This window comes from Zonotrichia albicollis, unplaced genomic scaffold, assembly GCF_047830755.1.
Source record: "Zonotrichia albicollis isolate bZonAlb1 unplaced genomic scaffold, bZonAlb1.hap1 Scaffold_257, whole genome shotgun sequence".
In the NCBI taxonomy this organism is placed as follows: domain Eukaryota; kingdom Metazoa; phylum Chordata; class Aves; order Passeriformes; family Passerellidae; genus Zonotrichia; species Zonotrichia albicollis.
Window position 1 is genome coordinate 1,593,651 of NW_027428429.1, and position 19,613 is coordinate 1,613,263.

The following is a 19,613-nucleotide window of genomic DNA, read 5'->3' on the forward strand; positions in this document are numbered from 1 at the left end:
GAGGAAATAATAAAAAGAATATTGGTGACACAAGTAGAAGGCAAGATCAGTATTTTTCTTCCTGCCTTCAGTACAACTCCAGGTAAATCCTGTTCATTGTGGGAAAATGTTGCCATTTCTTAAAAGTACTCAAATGACCCAGATAATAAAGATTTGCTTGTATATTATGAAACTAAGAGGTAATAAAACCTGTGCCCCTATCCAGGCAGAGATCAGCTGTGTGCCCATGAACAGGCAGTGCCACTTGTGCCCTGAGGTGCCCACCTGGGATTGGATCTCTCCGAGAGCACCTGATGGAGAGCAGAGAGCACCTTGCAAGCTGCAGGTCCCTGACAGCCCCACAGGGCTCCTGTCCCATTAACATCTGCTCTGCTCCAGTGTGAAACAGGGCCCAGCATGGTGCCAGGATCATCAGAGAGCTGAGGTGTGTGCTGGAATTCAATGCCAAACCTTGCTCATTCTGTGATTCTCTGGAACCAGCCATGGACCAGTTGTGAGATCCAGGAGACAATGGAATCAAGGGGCCATTGCTCCATTGCAAGGACTCTGGGAAATGAGGGAACAATTGTGACACTGTTGTGCCCCAAGGAACCAAGGGCCCCTGGTGACACAGCAGGATCTTTTGTCACCAGGGCTCCATTGTGACACTGCAGTACCAAGGAATTCATTGTGGCACTCTGAGGCCTCAGGAAACCAAGAGGCCACTGTGACCCTGCAGGGCTTTGTGGGACCATGCAGAGCATTGTGACAGAGCAGGACCTTGTGTCACGATGGGGCTATTGTGACACTGCAGGGCCCCATTGAACCAAGGGGCCAGTCCTGCTCCTCAGGGACTCATGGAATGAAGGAAACATGTTTGACACCGTGGTGGCCGTTGGGATCAAGAGGCCATTGTGACACTGTGGAACCAAGGAGTGTATTGCTGCACTGCCCGACCTCATGGAAACAAGGATCCATTGTGACACTGCAGGGCCTCGGGGGACCATGGCGCCACTGTGACACTGCAGGGCCCAAGGATGCAAGGGACCTTGTGACACCCAGAGCTCCCATGGAACCAAAGGGACATTGTGACACTTGGAGGCCTCATGGAATCATGGAGACCATTGAGACAGTCTGGGGCCTCATGGAACCGTGGTGATACTGGTGATACCAAGTTGTCTGGGATTGTGGATCTGCTGGAGGGTAGGTGGGCTCTGAACAGGGCCCTGGACAGGCTGGATCCAGGGCCCAAATCCAACAAGGTGAAGTTTAACAAGTCCAAGTCCCAGGACCTGCACTTTGGCCACAACAATCCCTGCAGTGCTACAGGCTGGGGACAGAGTGGCTGGACAGCAGCCAGGCAGAAAGGGACCTGGGGGCACTGATGGACAGCAGGCTGGACATGAGCCAGCCGTGTACCCAGCTGGCCAAGAAGGCCAATGGCTCCTGGCCCGGCTCGAGAATGGTGTGGCCAGCAGGAGCAGGGCAGGGATTCTTCCCCTGTGTTCAGCACTGGTGAGGCCACACCTCGAGTGCTGTGCTCGGTTCTGGGGCCACCAATTCAGGTAGGACATGGAGGGGCTGGAGCGTGTCCAGAGAAGGACAACAAGGCTGATGACGGGTCTGGAACACAAGTCCTGTGAGGAGCAGCTGAGGGAGCTGGGGTTGTTTGTCCTGGAGAAGTGGAGGTTCAGGGGAGACAAGGTGATGTCAGGGCACAGGTTGGACTTGATGATCTCCGTGGCCTGTTCCACCCTTGCTGATTCTGGGATTCTCTGAAACCACCCTTGGAGCAGTTGCAGGATGAGCCCTGGGGCTCCTCTTCAGGAGCTCCAGCAGCCCAGGTCCCTCAGGTTCTCCTGCCAGCCCCAAAGCCCATCCTGTCAGTTCTGCAGAGCCTCTGCAGCTCCTCCTCACTGCCCAGAACAGGGAGCCCCAGAGACAGACACAGCAGCCCAGATGTGCCCCCTGGCCTGGGGTGCCTCTGGCAAGGGAGCAGGAGCACCAGGCACTGCAGGAGCCTGCAGACAATTCCTGCAGCACTTGTAGGATGATCCTGGTGCCCAAGGAACATTCCCATGGTGCCAAGTCAGGAACTGCAATGGGGAGTGGGGCCAGAGAGGAAAGGGCAAACAGGGATGGGCTGTTTGCAGGAGCAGGAACATGGGTGGGCAATAGGAAGACATTTGTAGCATGGGGAGTAAAGAAATCAAAAGTGAAGCCAAGGAAATGCTCAGGGCAGTTTGGGGGTGGCTGCCAGGCAGCCCTGGCTCTGAGCAACAGCGTCTGCAGTGGGACAGGAAACTCCCAGCGGATGGGAATAAACTTGCTGCCTGACTGCAGAGGCCAAGACAAACCTGAGTGGTTTCCCTGGTGTCCCCCAGCCCTTGTTTGCCCCAGCAGTTCATGGCATTTGTGCTCCCTCAGGTTCATGTCCCCACACCAACAGCATGGGGGTGCTCCCTCTGCTGTGTGCAATGCAAACAGGGGCTGCTGAGCCAGTGCTGCTGTGTCTGTGCCTGCAAGGATGGGGCACCTGTGTGAGCTGGGGAGAGGCCAGGGCTGCAGAGGGGGGATGTTGTTGGCAGCTCCATGAGGACGGTCTGGGACGCTGCCCTGGGCTGTCCAGGGCACTGGGGATGGATCAGCCCCTGCTCTGCTGCTCCTTCTCGTCTGCCCCAGGGCCCTTGCAGAGTCCCAGCCATGCTGTTTGCCCCCAGCCTGCCCACGGCCAGCCTGGGGCTGCTCACGGGGGTTTCTGTGCTGAGCATTGGCCTGGGTGTGTTCTTGAGAGAGCCTGGGCAAGGAGCCTGGAGCCCCCAGGCCCTGGCCTGAGGCGTCAGCGTTGTCCCAGCAGTGCCCATGGCCTGTCCCTGCTGCAGCCCCGGCACTGCCACTCCCAGGGCTGTGCCCGGCCCCGAGAGCTCTCAGGCCCTGCAGCAACACCAGGGCTGCCAGGGCAGTGGGGCAGGGCCACGGCAGCAGCACTGGCAACACCAAGTGCTGCTGCTGCTGGGCACAGCTGCTGTGCCAGCACTGATCTGCCCCCAGCTCTGCACACAGACATTGCTGCTGCAGCTCCAGAGAAGGCAACAAAAGGGCATCTCTGCACAAAACTTTGCTGGGAGATTCTGTATTTCCTTTAAAGCCACAAGGAAACCAGCCTCTCATTGACACAGTCTGTGACGATCGGGAAGGTGGAGAGAAACAAAATGAGAAATGGCAAAAAGAATGACATTTCTCTGTGGACAATATGAAAACAGCAAAAGAAAGGAAAAAACTCACAACCAAATGAACAAGAAGTATCAAAGGTGACTTTTATTACAAATGATTGGCATAAATTGGCTAGCAGTTTAATGTTCCTGAAAGCATCCAGTCATCAGTCTCCAGACTGCAGCCTTGAGCTCCTGGTTCCTCAGGCTGTAGATGAGGGGATTCAGGGCTGGAGGCACCACTGAGTACAGAACTGACAGGGCCAGATCCAGGGATGGGGAGAACATGGAGGGGGGCTTCATGTGGGCAAACACTGCAGTGCTGAGGAACAGGGAGACCACAGCCAGGTGAGGGAGGCAGGTAGAAAAGGTTTTGTGCTGTCCCTGCCCTGAGGAGATCCTCAGCACGGCCCTGAAGATCTGCACATAGGAGAAAACAATGAACACAAAACAACCAAATCCCAAATATGCACTTAGAGCAATGAGCCCAAGTTCCCTGAGTTTGGAGTTTGAGCAGGAGAGCTTGAGGATCTGTGGGATTTCACAGAAGAACTGACCCAGGGCATTGCCATGGCACAGGGGAAGGGAAAATATATTGACTGTGTGCATGAGAGCATAGAGAAAGGCACTGGCCCAGGCAGCTGCTGCCATGTGGGCACAAGCTCTGCTGCCCAGGAGGGTCCCGTAGTGAAGGGGTTTGCAGATGGACACGTAGCGGTCATAGCTCATGAGGGTCAGCAGATAAAACTCTGCTGAAATGAAGAACACAAAAAAGAAGACCTGTGCAGCACATCCTGAGTAGGAGATGTTCCTGGTGTCCCAGAGGGAATTGTGCATGGCTTTGGGGACAGTGGTGCAGATGGAGCCCAGATCAGCGAGGGCCAGGTTGAGCAGGAAGAAGAACATGGGTGTGTGCAGGTGGTGGCCGCAGGCTACAGCACTGATGATGAGGCCGTTGCCCAGGAGGGCAGCCAGGGAGATGCCCAGCAAGAGGCAGAAGTGCAGGAGCTGCAGCTGCCGCGTGTCTGCCAATGGCAGCAGGAGGAAGTGCCCGATGGAGCTGCTGTTGGACATTTGCTGTGTCTTGGCATGGGGATCTGTAAAAAAAAGTAACCATGGAATAGTTGGGTTTGGAGAGGACTTTAAATGTCCCAGGACATCTTGGGGCACTTTCTCCCCACTGCCCACCCAGGGCTCTGCTGCCTGGAGCTGTCCCTGCCAGCAGCTGCTTCCCTGGGCCCAGGGCTAGGCCCTGCCACTGCTGCCAGAGCCCAGCCCAGCCCTGGGGGCTCAGCTCTGCCCTGCAGACCCCTCCCAGCTCAGGCACTTTCCAGGGGCAGCTCTGGCTCTGCAGGCTCTGATGGCAACATCAGGGCAACCCTGAGCAGGCTGGAAAAGCAACACTGATGCTGCCTGTGAGGGACCCTGTGCTGATTTCTGTCACTGCCTGCTTTATTCAGATCTAACATTTTTTTATTTTTCTAAACATGAACTAAGAGATTAATATCTATGTGCAATTTCCCATCCAGGCAACCCACAGCAGTAGACTGATAAATTTTTCCCTTTTATGCAGCCCCTGCCTTGCTCTGCTCCCTGTATAACCTGCTTGGAAAAGTTCTGCTTTTAAATGCCACGCAGTCCTGAACAATGCAACATAATCACCACACAAGGAGAACAATTCCAAGCCTTACCAGCTGTCTCCTCCCACCCAAATCTTGTCCCCCAGTGCCAGGAGCAGCTGCCAGGGCTGGCTGAGAGCTGTCCCTGGCAGGCAGCAGAGTCCCTGCCCCAGCACAGCGCCCTGGGCTGCAGGACCCTGCTCTGCACCACAGCCCTGGGCACCCCTGGCTGCTCTGCACAAGAGACAATCACAGAATGTACTCACACGGTCTGTAGGCATTGGGATGTTCCAGCTTTAGGAGATGGCTCCAGGAGCTGCAGCTACATTGTCCTGCAGCCAGAGGTTCCTGTGCCAAGGGCTGGCAGCGATTGTGCCCCAGGCACTTCTCAGCACCTTCCCAGCCCTGACTGATTGAAGCTCTCTGTGCCTCTGTGCTGTGCCCAGGGTGGCTGCAGGCAGTGCCCCAGCCCTGCTGGGCTGGCAGAAGAGCTGCTTATCAAGAGAAATGTGCTTTTGAAGCTTTGCTTGGTCACCAGGAGCTGCCTCATTGCCAAGAGCCCAGCCCAGCTCAGCAGCACAGACACAGCACCAGGACTTTAATGAGCCTCTGGGGCTTTGTGCTCAGGGCCTGAACATCAGTCCTTGAGAGGGAGCTGAAGAAACCTCTCCAGAACTCCAAGTCAGAATCCAACTCCAAACTTTCTTGGACTTTTAATGGATCCCACTGAGAGACATGACTGAGCAAGTGTCCCCAAGCCCCAGGCAGAGCAGAGACTTGCAGGCAGTGATGACAGGTGGGGACAAAGAGAAGCCAAGTCTTGGTGCCCTGGGCCACAGCAGGGTCTGTGCCAGCAAGGGCTGTGAGGAGACACCTTGTCCTGAGGCCCTGGGGCCTCCTGGCACAGCCCCAGCCAGGCTGGGCATTGTCAGCTCCTTGTCCTGCCCTCAGCATCCCCCCCTAGCCCACATCCCAGTGGCCTCAAGGATCTGCTGGAAGGAGTCCCTGGGGAGCCTTGCTCAGGAATGGCCCTGGGGGCTCCTTAATGCTCCCAGGGACTGCAGGTTTTCCAAAGGACTTTGGGTTTGGCTTTTGCCTTGGAGTCTCTGATAATTTTGTACAATCCTAGTCTCCAATTATCTGCTTTAATTAGTCCCTGAAGAGGCTTTGTCAGTAGCAACACTCAGTGGGGCTCATTAATGCTTTGGGGTACTTCAGTTTTTTAAGCTACTTGGTGTTTCCCTTTTGATACAGAATTTGTGAAAAAGATTGTGCAGTCAAAGTCTCCAATTATCTCCTTTAATTAGTCCCTGGAGAGTCTTTATTAGTAATGACACTCAATGAACCATTAATGCTTCAAGGTACTTCACTTATTTTAAGGTATTTGGTGTTTCACTTTTAATACTGACTTTGTGAGAGGTTTTTGTAATCATGGCCCTAATTATCTGCTTTAAAGAGTCCCTTGAGAGCTTTGTACTGACACTCAGTGGGGCTCATTAATGCTTTGAGATACTCAAGGCTTTTTAGGTACTTTGGATGTTCCTTTAAACTTTGAATCTCTGAGAGGTTTTCGTGCCATCCTGGCCTCCAATTCTCCCCAAACACCAAGGAGTTCTTGAGGAGCCTGTGTTGCAGATGGACCTCAGTGGGACCCATTCATGTTTGAGAAACTTTGAGATTTTCTTCTGACTTTGACTCCTGGAAAGGTTTGTGCAATCTCAGGCCCTGAGATTCCAGGGCTCAGCTCCAAATGCACCACGGAGCTCATAAGGATCATGGAAGTCCTGACAAACCATGGCTCTGCCTTGATTTCCAACTGCTCTATTGCAGTTCATCAGGAAGCTTTCCTTTTACAATTATGGAGAAATATTTCAAAGAGCTTCTAAGAAATATGTAGTCCTATCTTAAAAGGTGTTTTTTTTATTGCTGTTCTTATTATACAAGAGGTGATTGCAGCATTCTGTTTTTGATAATGATCCAGGGTCTCTCCTAAGGAGGTCTGGCCAGGTCAGAGAAGTTGTACCTTGGAGCTGACCCAGTGTGGACAACCTTGCCTCACATTCCCCAACCCCATGTAGAAACGATTTTTACTTTTAAAAATTTAAATGCTTTCTTAAGACCTTTTCAAAATACAACAGAAGACTGAATAAAGAAAAGAACAGAGCACCAGGAGCAAAGGATTCAGTCAACATGTCCTTATCTACAAAATGGATATTCTGTCTTCTACACCTCTAGCCCCTCCCAAAGTCTTGTCAATCAACCCCTTCTTCACTATCCAGTGGTGGAGATCACTGTCTTACACCTTGATTGCGGGTCAGGTGCTGTTATAGTAGCAAGCCAACCCTCCCAAATGCCCCAACTACTGAGGCCATCCTGTGATAACAATGCAAGGGGGAGGGGAAGGATAACTATACATCTGCAAAACTTCTCTTCACATATATTTAATATTCACCCCTTAACTGTGAGAGTCAACCATAAAATTACTCATCTATAACAAACCCCCTTTTTTTTTTCTAGAAGTCATTTTGCACGAACAGTAAAAAATTTTCTCTCTCTCTTGAATGAGTCATACCAGCATCTGTTGATGTGGGCAAGGACAGTGGGAACAGGAGAGAAAAATCGCAGGTTTTCCTTAGACACACTTATTTAGAATGCACAAAAGGGCATCCCAGAAGTCCAGTATGGCTTTGACTCCCATCTACCATGCCTATGTGGCTGCTATCCATAGTCAGTGTATTTTAGGGGTCAGTACAGAGGCCAACTCAGTCCTGCCCTCCAGTGCCTGTTGAATTAAAAGACAACTGAGGAATTATAGAGGTCTGGTATGGCCTTTTGTCCCTACCTTACCCTGCCTATGGGGTTGCTACCCACAGCAGGGCTATGGAGCCTTCTTGGTAGCAAACAAAGGGGCCAACTCGGTCTTGCTCTCCTTCCTTTGTCTTATTTTCTCAAAGAAGCTGTCCCATTACCTTTTACAGTCCTTTGTGTACTTCTCAACAGATGCTGGTATTTCTCATCCATTAAAACAGGAAGAGTTCTCAAGTTAGTTGATAGAAGCTTGACTCTACTTTTTGGGTATCTTGGTGTTTTTCTGGTTGTCTTTCAGTCTCTGCTTGAAAGTCAATCTTGTTTCACCCAGCCTGGATTTTGTAGTCCACTCTTTGGGCTCTTCTACTGGGCCTTTGACTCTGTTGCCATGAGTCCATCCCCGCTCTGCAGTTCGCATGGCTGATGCGGTGGTGAGCAGTACCTGAAAGGGACCTTCCCACTGAGGAGTTAGAGGCTGCTCTCTCCATGGCTTAATCATCACCCAGTTCCGGGGATTAATAATATGGATTCTGAAATCCAGGGTGGTAGTTTAAGTAGTTGCGCCTTTATGTCTTAGCCCTTTTAAAGTTTGTGCTACAGACATAACATATTTCTTGGCATTGGCTTCCCCTTCCTCATAGGTGGCAACCTTCTGGGGTGAGGTCAGGGAGGGTAACCCAAACATCATTTCATAGGGTGACACCCCCAGATCTGACTGGGGTTGGGTTCTAATTCTTAAAAAGGCCAAAGGGAGACATTTTACCCATGACATTTGGGTTTCAATCATGAGCTTAACTAGAGTTCTTTTAAGAGTTTGATTTATTCTCTCAACCTGACCAGAACTCTGTGGATGCCTTGGATTGTGAAATTCTTATTTTACTCCCAGGGCCTGAACAACTTTCTGCAATATCTTTAATGTGAAATGGGTTCCCCAGTCTGAATCAATCCTTTTTGCCATTCCATATCAGGGAATGATTGATTCTAGAAGTGTTTTACTCACAACATTGGCATTGGCTTTAACAGTGGATACCACCTCTACCCAATGAGTCACGTGATCTACTATCACTGGCAAAAATTTCCACCATTGTACCTGGGGAAGCTTGGTAAAGTCTACTTGGATGTTTTGGAAGGGCCCTAAGGCTAGCTGTCACCCTCTTCTGGGTGTTTTCTTCATGATTTTCTTATTCACTTGTTGACATATCACACATCCTTCAGTTACTTGCTTAGCTATTCTGAAAATTCCTTTGCATCCCAAATTCCTTAGAAATTGATCACTTAGCGCTTGTGTGCCCCAATGTGTTGTTCCATGTATGCCTTCTAGCATTTTCCTGGGCAGGAGTTTATTCAACATTTGCCTCCCATCTGCTAATCTCCAACTTCCCTTTTTTATCTTTCTTAGCTCCTCTTTTAAGGAGTTCTTCCTTTTCTGTCCCACTGAATACAGGGACTTTTTGCTTTACTCTCATGGGCGTTAATACTATTATTAGTTTTTTTGTCTCTGATTCAATTGCATTTTTAGCCTCTAGATCAGTCTAATTGTTCTCTTGCTTCTCCTGAGTTGCCCTTTTTATGTCCTTTAACATACACCACTGCTACTTCGTCTGGTAATTGTAAGGTTTCTAACTCTTCTAAAAGAATTTTTTTGTGAATCAGTCCCTTTCCCCTTGAATTTAATAGCCCACTCTCTTCCCAAATTTTTCCAAAGGTATGCAGTATTCCAAAAGCATTTTTTCAGTCTGTATATATTGTTCCCCTTTTCTGTGCTAATATTTCCAGAGCTCCCTTTAGGGCATATAACTCACACGCTTGGGCTGACCAGTTGGAAGGTAACTTTCTCTTTTCTATGGCTACCAACCCTTCATCCACTATAGCGTACTCCAATACCCTGTGCCCCTTTATTACCCGTGAAGATCCATCGATGTACAATTGTTTTCCTCTTGGAGTGGTTGGTCTGTTAGGTCCTCTCTTACTAGAGTTTGATAGTTTATAACCTCTAGGTAATTATGTATTAGTTCCTCAGGTGGTTCTCCATACAAAAACTGGACAGGGTTGAGTTGGTTACTCACAATTACCTCTAAATCATTATCTATTAAGATGGCTCCATAATTTAACACACAGGAATCAGTGAGCCATTTCTCAGCCTTTTGGCTTAGGACACTTCTAACTGAGTGTGGAGTGCATATTTTCAATTTTCCCCTAAGGGTTAATATCTTGGTTTAAAAAGACAGTTGTGCGCTAAGGAAGGCAGAAGCCTCCGTTAAAATGGAAAATGCAAACCCCCTTCCCTCCAAATTTTTATAATTTTGAAATTGCATGGGGGGTCTCAGGCAAAGATATTGGATCAGGATTAATAGTTCTTTATTAGGGAAGAAAATTAAACAAATAAACAGTGCAGTAATACAAAACAGTACTGATAGAGTCAGAATATGACCTGACACCATGTTGGTCAGGGTGTTGGTAGCAGTCCAAGTGAAATGGTGGCTGAAGTCCTCCTGAAGTGGTAGATGTGGTTCTGTTGGAGCAGTGATCCTGTAGAAGGATGTAGCCTTCCTCTGAAGATCCAGTGATGGTGTAGATGGGCCTGGTCTTCCTCTGGGAATCCAATGGAAAAGGCTGCTGATCCTCTGAGAATCCAGTGGGAAAGGCTGTTCTGGTGTCCCAAAATCTCAGACTATATCCAGTTAGGGACGCTTGGCTCCTCCCTCTGGGCGGAGCATCTCACAATGGGATGCTGTAATTTTGATCAGTCATGCAGTGACACTCAATGGCTCATTAACAGCAGATGTCATCCCAGAGGGAAGATTGGTTTGTGGAAGAGATAAAGAAAACTTCCCAATTAACAGAAGATTACTGCCACACCTCTAACAGATGGGAACAGAACACACACATTGCCTTGCAATCCAGGACATTATCCACCCCTTATTCTATTTCCATCTGCATCGCAATAAAACCTTCCACACAGTTCTCACTTAAGACTAGGTTTCCCTGTGGTACACAACGGCTTTCTCCATCTTTCTGCATTACCCACCAAGTGTAACCAGGTCTTTGAGCAAAAACAATCCCACAGATGGGGTTGTCTTTGCCTGAGGTGGGATAAATCCAAACAGTCTTTCCTAAAATACCTTTCATCTGTAGAACAGGGACTTTGTCTCCATACGCTGCGTTCAGGGGTTCAGACTGGGCAGCACCAGCTTGATTGATGGACCCTCAGGTGTTGAACATCCAGGTGGCTTTTGCTAAGTTCACTTCCCAATTTCTAAAAGTTCCCCCCCCAAGTGCCTTCAGGGTAGTCTTAAGCAGTCCATTGCACTGTTCAACTTTCCTGGCAGCTGGTGCATGATAGGGGATATGATGGATCCATTCAATGCTGGTTCCCTGGCCCAGGTGTTGATAAGGCCATTCTTGAAATGAGTCCCATTGTCTGACTCAATTCTCTCAGGGGTGCCATGCTCCACAGGATTTGCTTTTCCAGACCCAGGATGGTGTTCCAGGCAGTGACGTGAGGCAAAGGGTTGGTCTCCAACCATTCAGTGGTGGCATCCACCATGGTCAGCACACAGTGTTTGCCCTGGCATGTCTGGGGCAGCGGGATGGAGTCAATCTGCCAGGCCTCCCCATACTTGTACTTGGACCAGCGCCCACCGTACCAAGTAAAGCCAGCGGGCTTTACCCGCTGGGCCTGCTTGATCTCAGCACGTGTCTCACAGTCGTGGATAACCTGAGAAATCCATCCCTGGGTCTCATGCCCACTTATAGGTGGCATCCCTGCCCTGATGGCCTGAGGCATCATGGGCCCATCAAGCTAGAAAAAACTCTCCCTTATGTTGCCAATCTCAGTCTATCTTTGACACCTCTATTTTTGCTACCTGATCTACCTGTTCGTTGTTTTGGTGTTCCCCATTAGCCCAATTCTTGGGGACATGAGCATCTATGTGGTAGACCTTCACAGGTAGCCTCCCTACCCTGGAAGCAATGTCTTTCCACTCATCAGCAGCCCAAATTGGTTTTCCTCTACGCTGCCAGTTAGCCTCTTTCCACCTCTCCAGCCATCCCCACAGAGCATTGGCCACCATCCATGAATCAGTGTAGAGGTAGAGCTTTGGCCACTTCTCTCCTTCTACAATGTCCAGGGCCAGCTGAACAGCTTTGAGTTCAGCAAATTGACTTGATCCACCTTCTCCTTCGGTAGCTTGTGCAACCTGTTGTGTGGGGTCCATATGGCTGCTTTCCACTTCCGGTTCATCCCTACGAATAGACAGGAACCATCAGTGAAAAGAGCGTAGCGTGTTTCCTTTGGGAAAACTTGGTTATATGGAGGAGCTTCTTCAGTCCATGTTGCTGGTCTTGTTCTTCATCTGTGACACCAAAATTTTCTCCTTCAGGCCAATTTGTAATCACCTCCAAAATCCCTGGGCCATTCAGTTTACCTATATGGGCAGTGTCTCTGTCCCTCTGGGAGCCTCTCAGAAACCCTCAGCCAGTCCCGAGTTGGCAGACACCGGGGACCAACCCCGACACGGCCGACAGCGGGGAGACACTCTCCCAAGCCCCGAGGGTATGGAGGGCACGTGGTTGTCTTTGCAGCAGGAGAGACACCAGAGACATGGGTACAAGATAAAGGGCCGACTCTTAGCAGGGGTTAATCCCAGGTTTTATTATAGGAGTCCCAAAGGAGCCCCTACACCTCAGGGGGCTACTGCTGAGAGCCCCGGGAGATGTGCCAAGGTTACATTTAAAGGGAGGTGGAAACCAAAAGTAGATAACATTTTACTAACCAATAAGTGACCCTAAGGGATGGGTACTGGGGGACGGACATTTAGGACAGCGTATGGGGCAAGGCTTGGGGGCTGACCCCTGGCCTCTGGCTCATCACTCAACATCCTGGACCAAAGCTTCTAGATGGAGGGGATGGGATGCTGAGTGATTGACAGAGAGCCAGGTTGGGGATTTGGGGATGATCTCAGCAAGGGAAAGGGATTACACAGGTAAAGGGAGGGGGGTACCATCTGGGATGAACCATTTGGGAAAAATACGGGGATTCAAAAACAAAACTATTATAAAATATTATAAAGTACAAAAACACACTATGACACACCACCCAGATCTGGTGTTTGCTGCACAAGCGCCCAGATCCGGAAATTTTCCAGGGCTGACACAGCCCAAGTCCAGCAATTTGCTGGCACAGAAAGCCAAAATCCAGCAATGTCCTGATGCCAATACAGGTGCTCAGACCTGGTGTTTGGTGCCACTGCCAGTGCTCAGATCTGGATATTTCCCGGTTCTGGCAGAGCCAAGTCCAGAAATTTTCTAGCAAAGAAAGCCATAATTTGGCAATTCCCTGCTACCGTCATTGGCAATGCCAAGATCCGGTGTTTGCTGGCACCACCAGAGCCCAGATGCGGGAATTTCCCGGTGCCGGCACAGCCCAAATCTAGTAATTTTCTGGCAAAGAAAGCCAAAACCTTGCAAATACCTTGTGCTGGCCCCACCCAGATCTGGTGTTTGCTGGCACTGCCAGTGCTCAGATCCAGCAGTTTCCCAGTGGCAGCACAGCCCAAGTCCAGCAGTTTGCTGGCACAGAAAGAAAAAAACCCGGCAATTTTCTGGTGATAGCACCGGCAGCACCCAGATCTTCCTTTAGCTGGCACCGCCAGTGCCCACATCTGGCAATTTCCCTGTGCCAGCACAACCCAAATGCAGCAATTGTCTGGCAAAGAAAGCCAAAGCCCGGCACTGCCCAGATCTGCTGTGTAGGGGTTGGTTTAAAAAAAGAGGGAGACCTCGTCTTAAGGCCATGGGAAAACTCTCTTTAGCTGGGGTCAGCAGGAGTTCCCGCCCATAATCCTCTTGTTCAGTTATGCAGATTGTTGCTAGAAAGTTCTGAGTTCTCTTTGCTACCATTGGTTACTTTACACTGCAAAAATTGTAATATTCTTAATCGTTCCTTCCTCTTGGATCCTTCCATCAGATAGCATCTTAACCCCTCCCCACATTACATTACATTATATAAATGTATAAATACCCTGCTATACCCTGGACCCAGGCTTCTTTCTGCTTCTCTCTCTGTACTGTGCACGCCGTCCTGTTTGTTGTGTTTGCCTTCAGTAAAGTTCTGTTTCCAGAGTACCAGATGAAAGCAGTCTCTGTCTGTAAAGTGGCCAGAGCTGGTTCTCAGAGAAACCACTGGTCAATGGTCCAGACGAGGACCAGAAGGTTTCACTGGTGTTTGCTGGCACTGCCAGTGCCCACATCTGGAAATTTCCCTGTTCTGACACAGCCCAAGTGCAGCAATTTACTGGCAAAGGAAGCTAAAACCTGGAAACTTCCCCTTGCCAGCACCCTCCAGTCTAGAGTTTGCTGGCAGCAGGACCCCAGGAAAGAAGGAAAGAAGAAAGGAAGGAAAAGAGGAAGGGGTCCAGATCCAGTCCTTACTGGAGCCTGGAGCCTGAAATGGGCTGTTTGCTGGCACTGCCAGTGTCCAGATTGGGAAATTTCCCTATTCTGACACAGCCCAAGTGCAGAAATTTGCTGGCACAGAAATCCCAAACCTGGCAACTTCATGCTACTGGGTCTGGCACTGCCCACACCTTGTGTTTGCTACACAGGAACACAGATTTGGAAATTTCCTGATGCCAGCAGCGCCCAAATCCAGCAGATTTCTGTTGCTGCCAACGACATCATCCAGATCTGGTGTTTGCTGGCAGCACCAGCGCCCAGATCTGAAAACTTCCTGGTGCTGGTACAGGCCAAGCCCAGTGATTTGCTGGCACAGACAGCCAAAGCTTGGAAATCTGCAGGTTCTGGCTCCAGCGCCACTATGATCTGGTGTTGCTGGGACCGCCAGTGCCCAGATCTGGAAATTTCCCAATGCCTTTACAGCCCAGGTCCAGCAATTTGATTTTAGCCACCTTAGGAAGGGAAGTTCCTCGGACTGTGACTTTCCTTTTTCTTGGAACTGTTTAAACCTGCTCTGGACTGAAAACCCAGACAAACACCGGCAGCTCACGCCTGTGGCCCACCGAGCTCTGGGACGCTGCATTCCAGCACCAGAGGGACTTAGAAGAGACAGAGGGAGCCAACTACAACCCACAAAAAGGACTTTATGAATTTGCCATCTCTTCAGCACTGTCAGAGGTTTGATTTAATATTATTCATTTTTCATGCTTCTGAATACTTTACTTGTTAAAAAAAATGGGGTTTTTTTCACTTTTCTCAAGGGAAGTCTTTCCCTGAACTAGTAGGGGGAGGGGCCGCTTGAACTTGCTTTCTAGACAGACCCCTTTAGGAGGTTTCCTCCCCAAATTTGTCCTAAGCCAGCACAAACAGTCACAATGAAAATTTCACCAGTGATGTAATTTCCTGGTGGCAAATCTTGTGACAGAAGCTCGACCTTGTTCTCCATGAGAGGTTCTTGGGAAGAGCAGACAGGAGAAGATTCCTGGAAAACTGAAACAGGTTTCCGGAAGGGAAATGAAAATGAAAGAAACAATCTAAGATGTTTTACTCTATTTATTTCTATGCTCCCCTTTTCAATGTTGCACTGCTTCTCCATCCCAGTAATTCCAGATGCACCTCACCTCTAAGATCGATGACTTGGTGATTTTTAGACACTCTAAAATACCATGAGCCACACACAGTTTTCCTTCCCATGTTTTTACAGGAAAGCAACCCTGGATATGTAAGTGCAGTGCTGGGCTCAGGTAGGAATCCTACCCCAAGGGAAAGGTGGCCCGACAGTGTTTGACCGTCAGCAAGGACAATGCCCAGCAGCAAGCGAGGGGATCGCTGTGCCAGTGTGCAGGAGTCAGGGCTCTGCATGTGGGCTCAAGGCTGCAAAGTTCCCGTGTTTGGGCAGACGGAGGGGCTGTCCCCAGGGTGCGCGGGGCTGGAACGTGGGGCTCGTGGGGCGAGCGGGGAACGGACACGGGGACGAACGGCCCCGGTGCCTCAGTTGCAGCGGCGGCAGCGGCAGCGGCGGCAGCAGCGGCAGCAGTAGCGGCGGCAGCACCAAAACAGATACTTTTGAATAGTCTTTCTCCTTTTCTTTCTCTTTCTCTCTTTCTTTCTCTCCCTTTCCCGCTGTCGGGCACCCTTCTCTCAGAGTCCCTTGCCCGGCGTCCCTCTCCTCTCCCCGCCTCCCTCTCCCCTGCAGGGCCGGGCCATGCCCCCGGCCCGCCCCCGGCCCCCGGCGGGGCTGCCCCGTGCCCGGCCCCGGCCGTCCCGCCGCGGTCTCGCCTCCCCCCCGCTCTGGCCGTACTGGCGGTGGCGCTGCTGGGCGGGCATCAGTGCCTGGTGCGGGGGCGGCATCGCCGCCCTTCGGCTCCGCCTGGCCCGAGCCCGGCCCCGGACCCGAGGCAGGGTCCACTCCCGGCCCCGGCCCCGGCCCCAGCCCCGGCTCCTCCCGGGGCTCGCGGAGGACACACGCGGAGCGGCCGCTCCCGCCGCCTCCACTGCGGCTTCCCCGGCCCGAGCTCCGCCGCTCGGCAGCGCGGCCGCCGGCCCCGAGCCTCCCGTGCCGCGTTCCCGGGAGCGAACGCCTGGGCATGGCCGGCCCGGGGCGGGTGAGGGGCGCTCGGGGGCCGTTGCTGGTCCCGGGCCGAGCGCTGACAGCCGCGTCCCGCCCGCAGGGAAGGCGCAGGAGGCCCTGCAGGAGCGGTACCGGCTGGGATCGCTGCTGGGGCGCGGCGGCTTCGGCAGCGTCTTCGCGGCCACGAGGCTCTCGGACGGCACCCCGGTGAGCGGCGGGGCCGGCGGCGGACGCAGGAGGACGGGATGGAGGAGGAGGAGGGCGGAGGATGGGGCACGCAGTGCGGGCGGCGAGCTCACCCCGCTGCTGCCCTTGGCTTGCAGGTGGCCATCAAAAGGGTGCCACGGAACCGCGTCCGGCACTGGGGCGAGCTGGTGAGTGAGCGGGGCCAGCAGCCGGGGCTGCCGGCCAGGGATGAGCCGGGGCCCGGCACGGTGGGAGACGCCAGGACGCCCCGAGGGAGAGCGGGCGTGGGGCCAGCGCAGGGCGCAGAGCATCCCGGCCTGGCTGAGGGCTTCCCCAGGCCTGGCACGGCATCGGCCCCAGTGACGGCATCGTGCTCCTCCCGCAGCCCGACGGCACCAGCGCACCCCTGGAGATCGTGCTGCTGGCCAAGGTGTCCACTGGCTTCCCCGGTGTGGTCCAGCTGCTGGAGTGGCTCGAGCTCCCCAACTGCATCGTGATGGTGCTGGAGCGGCCAGAGCAGTGTCAGGACCTGCATCGTTTCATTGGGGCACGGCGGTTCCTGCCCGAGGAGGAGGCGCGGGCGCTTTTCCGCCAGGTGCTGGAGGCCGTGCGGCACTGCACCAGCTGCGGGGTCCTGCACAGGGACATCAAGCCAGAGAACATCCTGGTTGACCTGGACACCGGGCAGGCCAAGCTGATTGACTTTGGCTGTGGCACCTACCTGCAGGACACAGTCTACACTCACTTTGCAGGTGAGCCTACCCAGGGCTGTGCTCCCGCTGCTGACATCTCATGGCCCAACATCTCCCAGGCAAGCTGGCTGTGGCAGCGGGGATTCTCCCTTTTGCTGCCAGTCAGGGCACTGAGTCCTCAGCTGAGTTGCTTTAGAGCAGGGCTGGGTGGGCAGCCATCTTCCAGCCCTGCTGGCAGCCTTTGCCAGCCACTCTGCCCAGGATTGGGGCTGGGCTGGGGCAGCCAGCTGGACCAAAACCCCCGTGGGTGGGGGTAGCAGAGAGAGAGGGCAGAACCTGTGCCCCAGCCAGTTTGGTGTGCAAATGAGAGGAAGGGCTTGCACTACCCCACTCACCCTGTTTCCCTTGTCTTCATAATATTTTTGGGGCAATGCAGGCAGGGAGGATAAGGGCATGTTTTTTTCCCCAGCATGGAGTGGGTTTTTCCTTTGCATGTCATGGTCGGGCCTAGCCAGGGCTGCCCTCTTCCAGCACCAGAGGCTTCTTTTCCAACCCTAACTTTGTGCACAAGTCCCAGATGCTGGCGAGAGGGCAGTGGTCACCCTGTGTGCCCCTGATGCAGCCCCCGCATACCCAGGGATGATGGGGCCAGGCTCTGGGAGCAGCAGCATCCCCCTGATGAACTCCATCTGTATTCCATAGGAACACTGTCCTACAGCCCCCCGGAATGGAACGACTTTGGCTGGTACCATGGCGAGGCAGCAACAATCTGGTCCCTGGGCATCCTGCTGCACCAGATGGTCTGTGGGGAGCACCCTTTCAGGAGGGGCCGGAACCTCAGCTGGGGCCAGCTCCCGCTGCCACAAAGGCTCTCTCAAGGTGGATCCTCTTCTCTGGGCACGGGGGGAATCCCAGTGCTGGGAGCCAGCAGCGGGCTCATGGGCATCCCGCTCTGGCAGCTGCTGAGGAGGTGGCACATGTCCTGCTCTCCTCCAAAACAGGGAATTGGTGGGAAAGTTTAGGCCCAGCTCAGAGCGCATCCAGCATGGCCTGGGCATGGGAACAGTGGGGTAAAGCAGACAGGAGCCTTCTCTGGCTGACCATCAGTTTCTGCTTTCTCTCCCCAGAGTGCAAAGACCTGATCTGGTGGTGTTTATCCGTGAACTCCTTGGACAGACCCACACTGGAAGACCTGTTCTGTGTTCCTTGGATGCAGAATATTCCTCTGCCATAGAAGAAGGGAGAGAGCCACAGGCACACTTTGATCCAGGGCCCTGGTAAGTTCCTGCTCCACATATGCCTTGGCAATGAGAAGCAAAGGAACCCAACCCTTTTTGTGCTGCCAGTGTCACTGGACCGGGGTCATAGGATGGGAACAAGCAGCCCTTGTGCTGGAGCTGAGCTGCTCTGCCCAACACTGGTGGCCGCCATCCAAGCTGGTTTTGCTTGTCCTGGTTCCCTGACAGCTGGGGCCCTGGGCAGAGCCCTGAGAGCCTGGTCTGCCCGCAGGGAAGGAGAAGGAGCCCCTGGAGAAGCTGTACCGGGTGGGGATGATGATGATGCTGCTGCTGCTGGAGACAGCGAGGGTGACATCAAGGATGACAAGCTCTTCCTCAGCCTGGCCACTGGAGGCTGAAGGTGATGCACTTTGATTCTGGCACCTTCTTCAAAGCCAAACTCCACGGGGAATTTGCGGATGAGTCCCCATCTGGGGAAATTCTGCCAGATTTGGGCATGACCCAGCATGGCGGGGAACCAAAGGCTCCCCCTTTGCTGGGGCAGATGCAACTCATTCTTCAGTCGCTGCCCAGCTGCTTTTGGCAGGGCTGGGAGGATGGGCTGGGGTGGGTACGAAATGGGAGTGGGCTCCTGGGCCTGCCAACAGCCCCCAGCACCCACTGTGCCCCGGACTGGGGCTGGGGCTGGGGCAGCCAGCCCGACACAAACAAAGCCCCGTGGTGGGAGCAGAGGTGGGGCTCCAGAACCTGTGCACAGCTGCTTTGCTGTGCAGGCAAGGAAGGGCTTGGGCTGCTCCACTGCCCTTGTTTGCTTCGGGGTCACCAGGATTTTGGGGGACAGTGCAGGGGGGAAGAGAGAAAGTGTGGGATTCCCTCAGCCGTGGCTGGGTTTTTCCCTAGCATGTAGGGGTGGGGCGTTCCTCAAGGCCCTGACAGAGATAAGAGATTTTACTGTTCTTCTTGTTTTCCCTTTTTGTCTCTAAACTCTTGTCAATAATGTGTTGTTTGGTATTCCAGAGGAAGCATTCGAGGTGGTCCAGTGTGGACGGGGAAGTGCTTGGGAGCAGCTGTGGCGTGGATGGGCCGTGCCCTTGGAGAAGGCTGAGGCCATGGTTTGGGAGCAGCTTTTCTTCCAGCCGTGGCTGGTGTGAGGTGGGTCCCTGTGTGCTTGGCAGGGTGGGATCAGAGATTTTGGGAGCTGGCAGCGAGCACAGGAGCATCCTGCACTGGGCAGCTGCTGAGGGCTGGATGTGCCGTGGCTGGCTGCAGGCTGGGCACATGTCCTGCCCTCCTGCTCTGTGCCAAAGGCAGCAGGAATGGGCAGCTCTGGGCACAGCCAGCATGGCCTGGGC

The 19,613-nt window shown here is 52.9% G+C and overlaps 1 protein-coding gene across 1 annotated transcript; it reads left to right on the plus strand.

Annotated features, from left to right (window-relative positions):
* The first annotated feature begins 11,097 nt into the window (after window positions 1-11,097).
* LOC141727881 (serine/threonine-protein kinase pim-1-like) lies at window positions 11,098-18,257 on the plus strand. Its single transcript, XM_074534166.1, has 6 exons — window positions 11,098-11,117; window positions 16,220-16,352; window positions 16,469-16,519; window positions 16,717-17,083; window positions 17,726-17,902; window positions 18,151-18,257. The coding sequence occupies exons 1-6, from the start codon at window positions 11,098-11,100 to the stop codon at window positions 18,255-18,257; spliced, it is 855 nt and encodes a 284-aa protein (XP_074390267.1).
* Window positions 18,258-19,613: the final 1,356 nt, after the last annotated feature.

Excerpts from the sequence above, each read along its gene's own strand:
- LOC141727881 (XM_074534166.1), top strand. The coding sequence starts at position 11,098 with ATGGTGTTCCAGGCAGTGAC. Across the intron at positions 16,520-16,716 it reads TCCGGCACTGGGGCGAGCTG|CCCGACGGCACCAGCGCACC; the intron begins GTGAGTGAGCGG and ends CTCCTCCCGCAG. Across the intron at positions 17,903-18,150 it reads GCCACAAAGGCTCTCTCAAG|AGTGCAAAGACCTGATCTGG; the intron begins GTGGATCCTCTT and ends TTCTCTCCCCAG.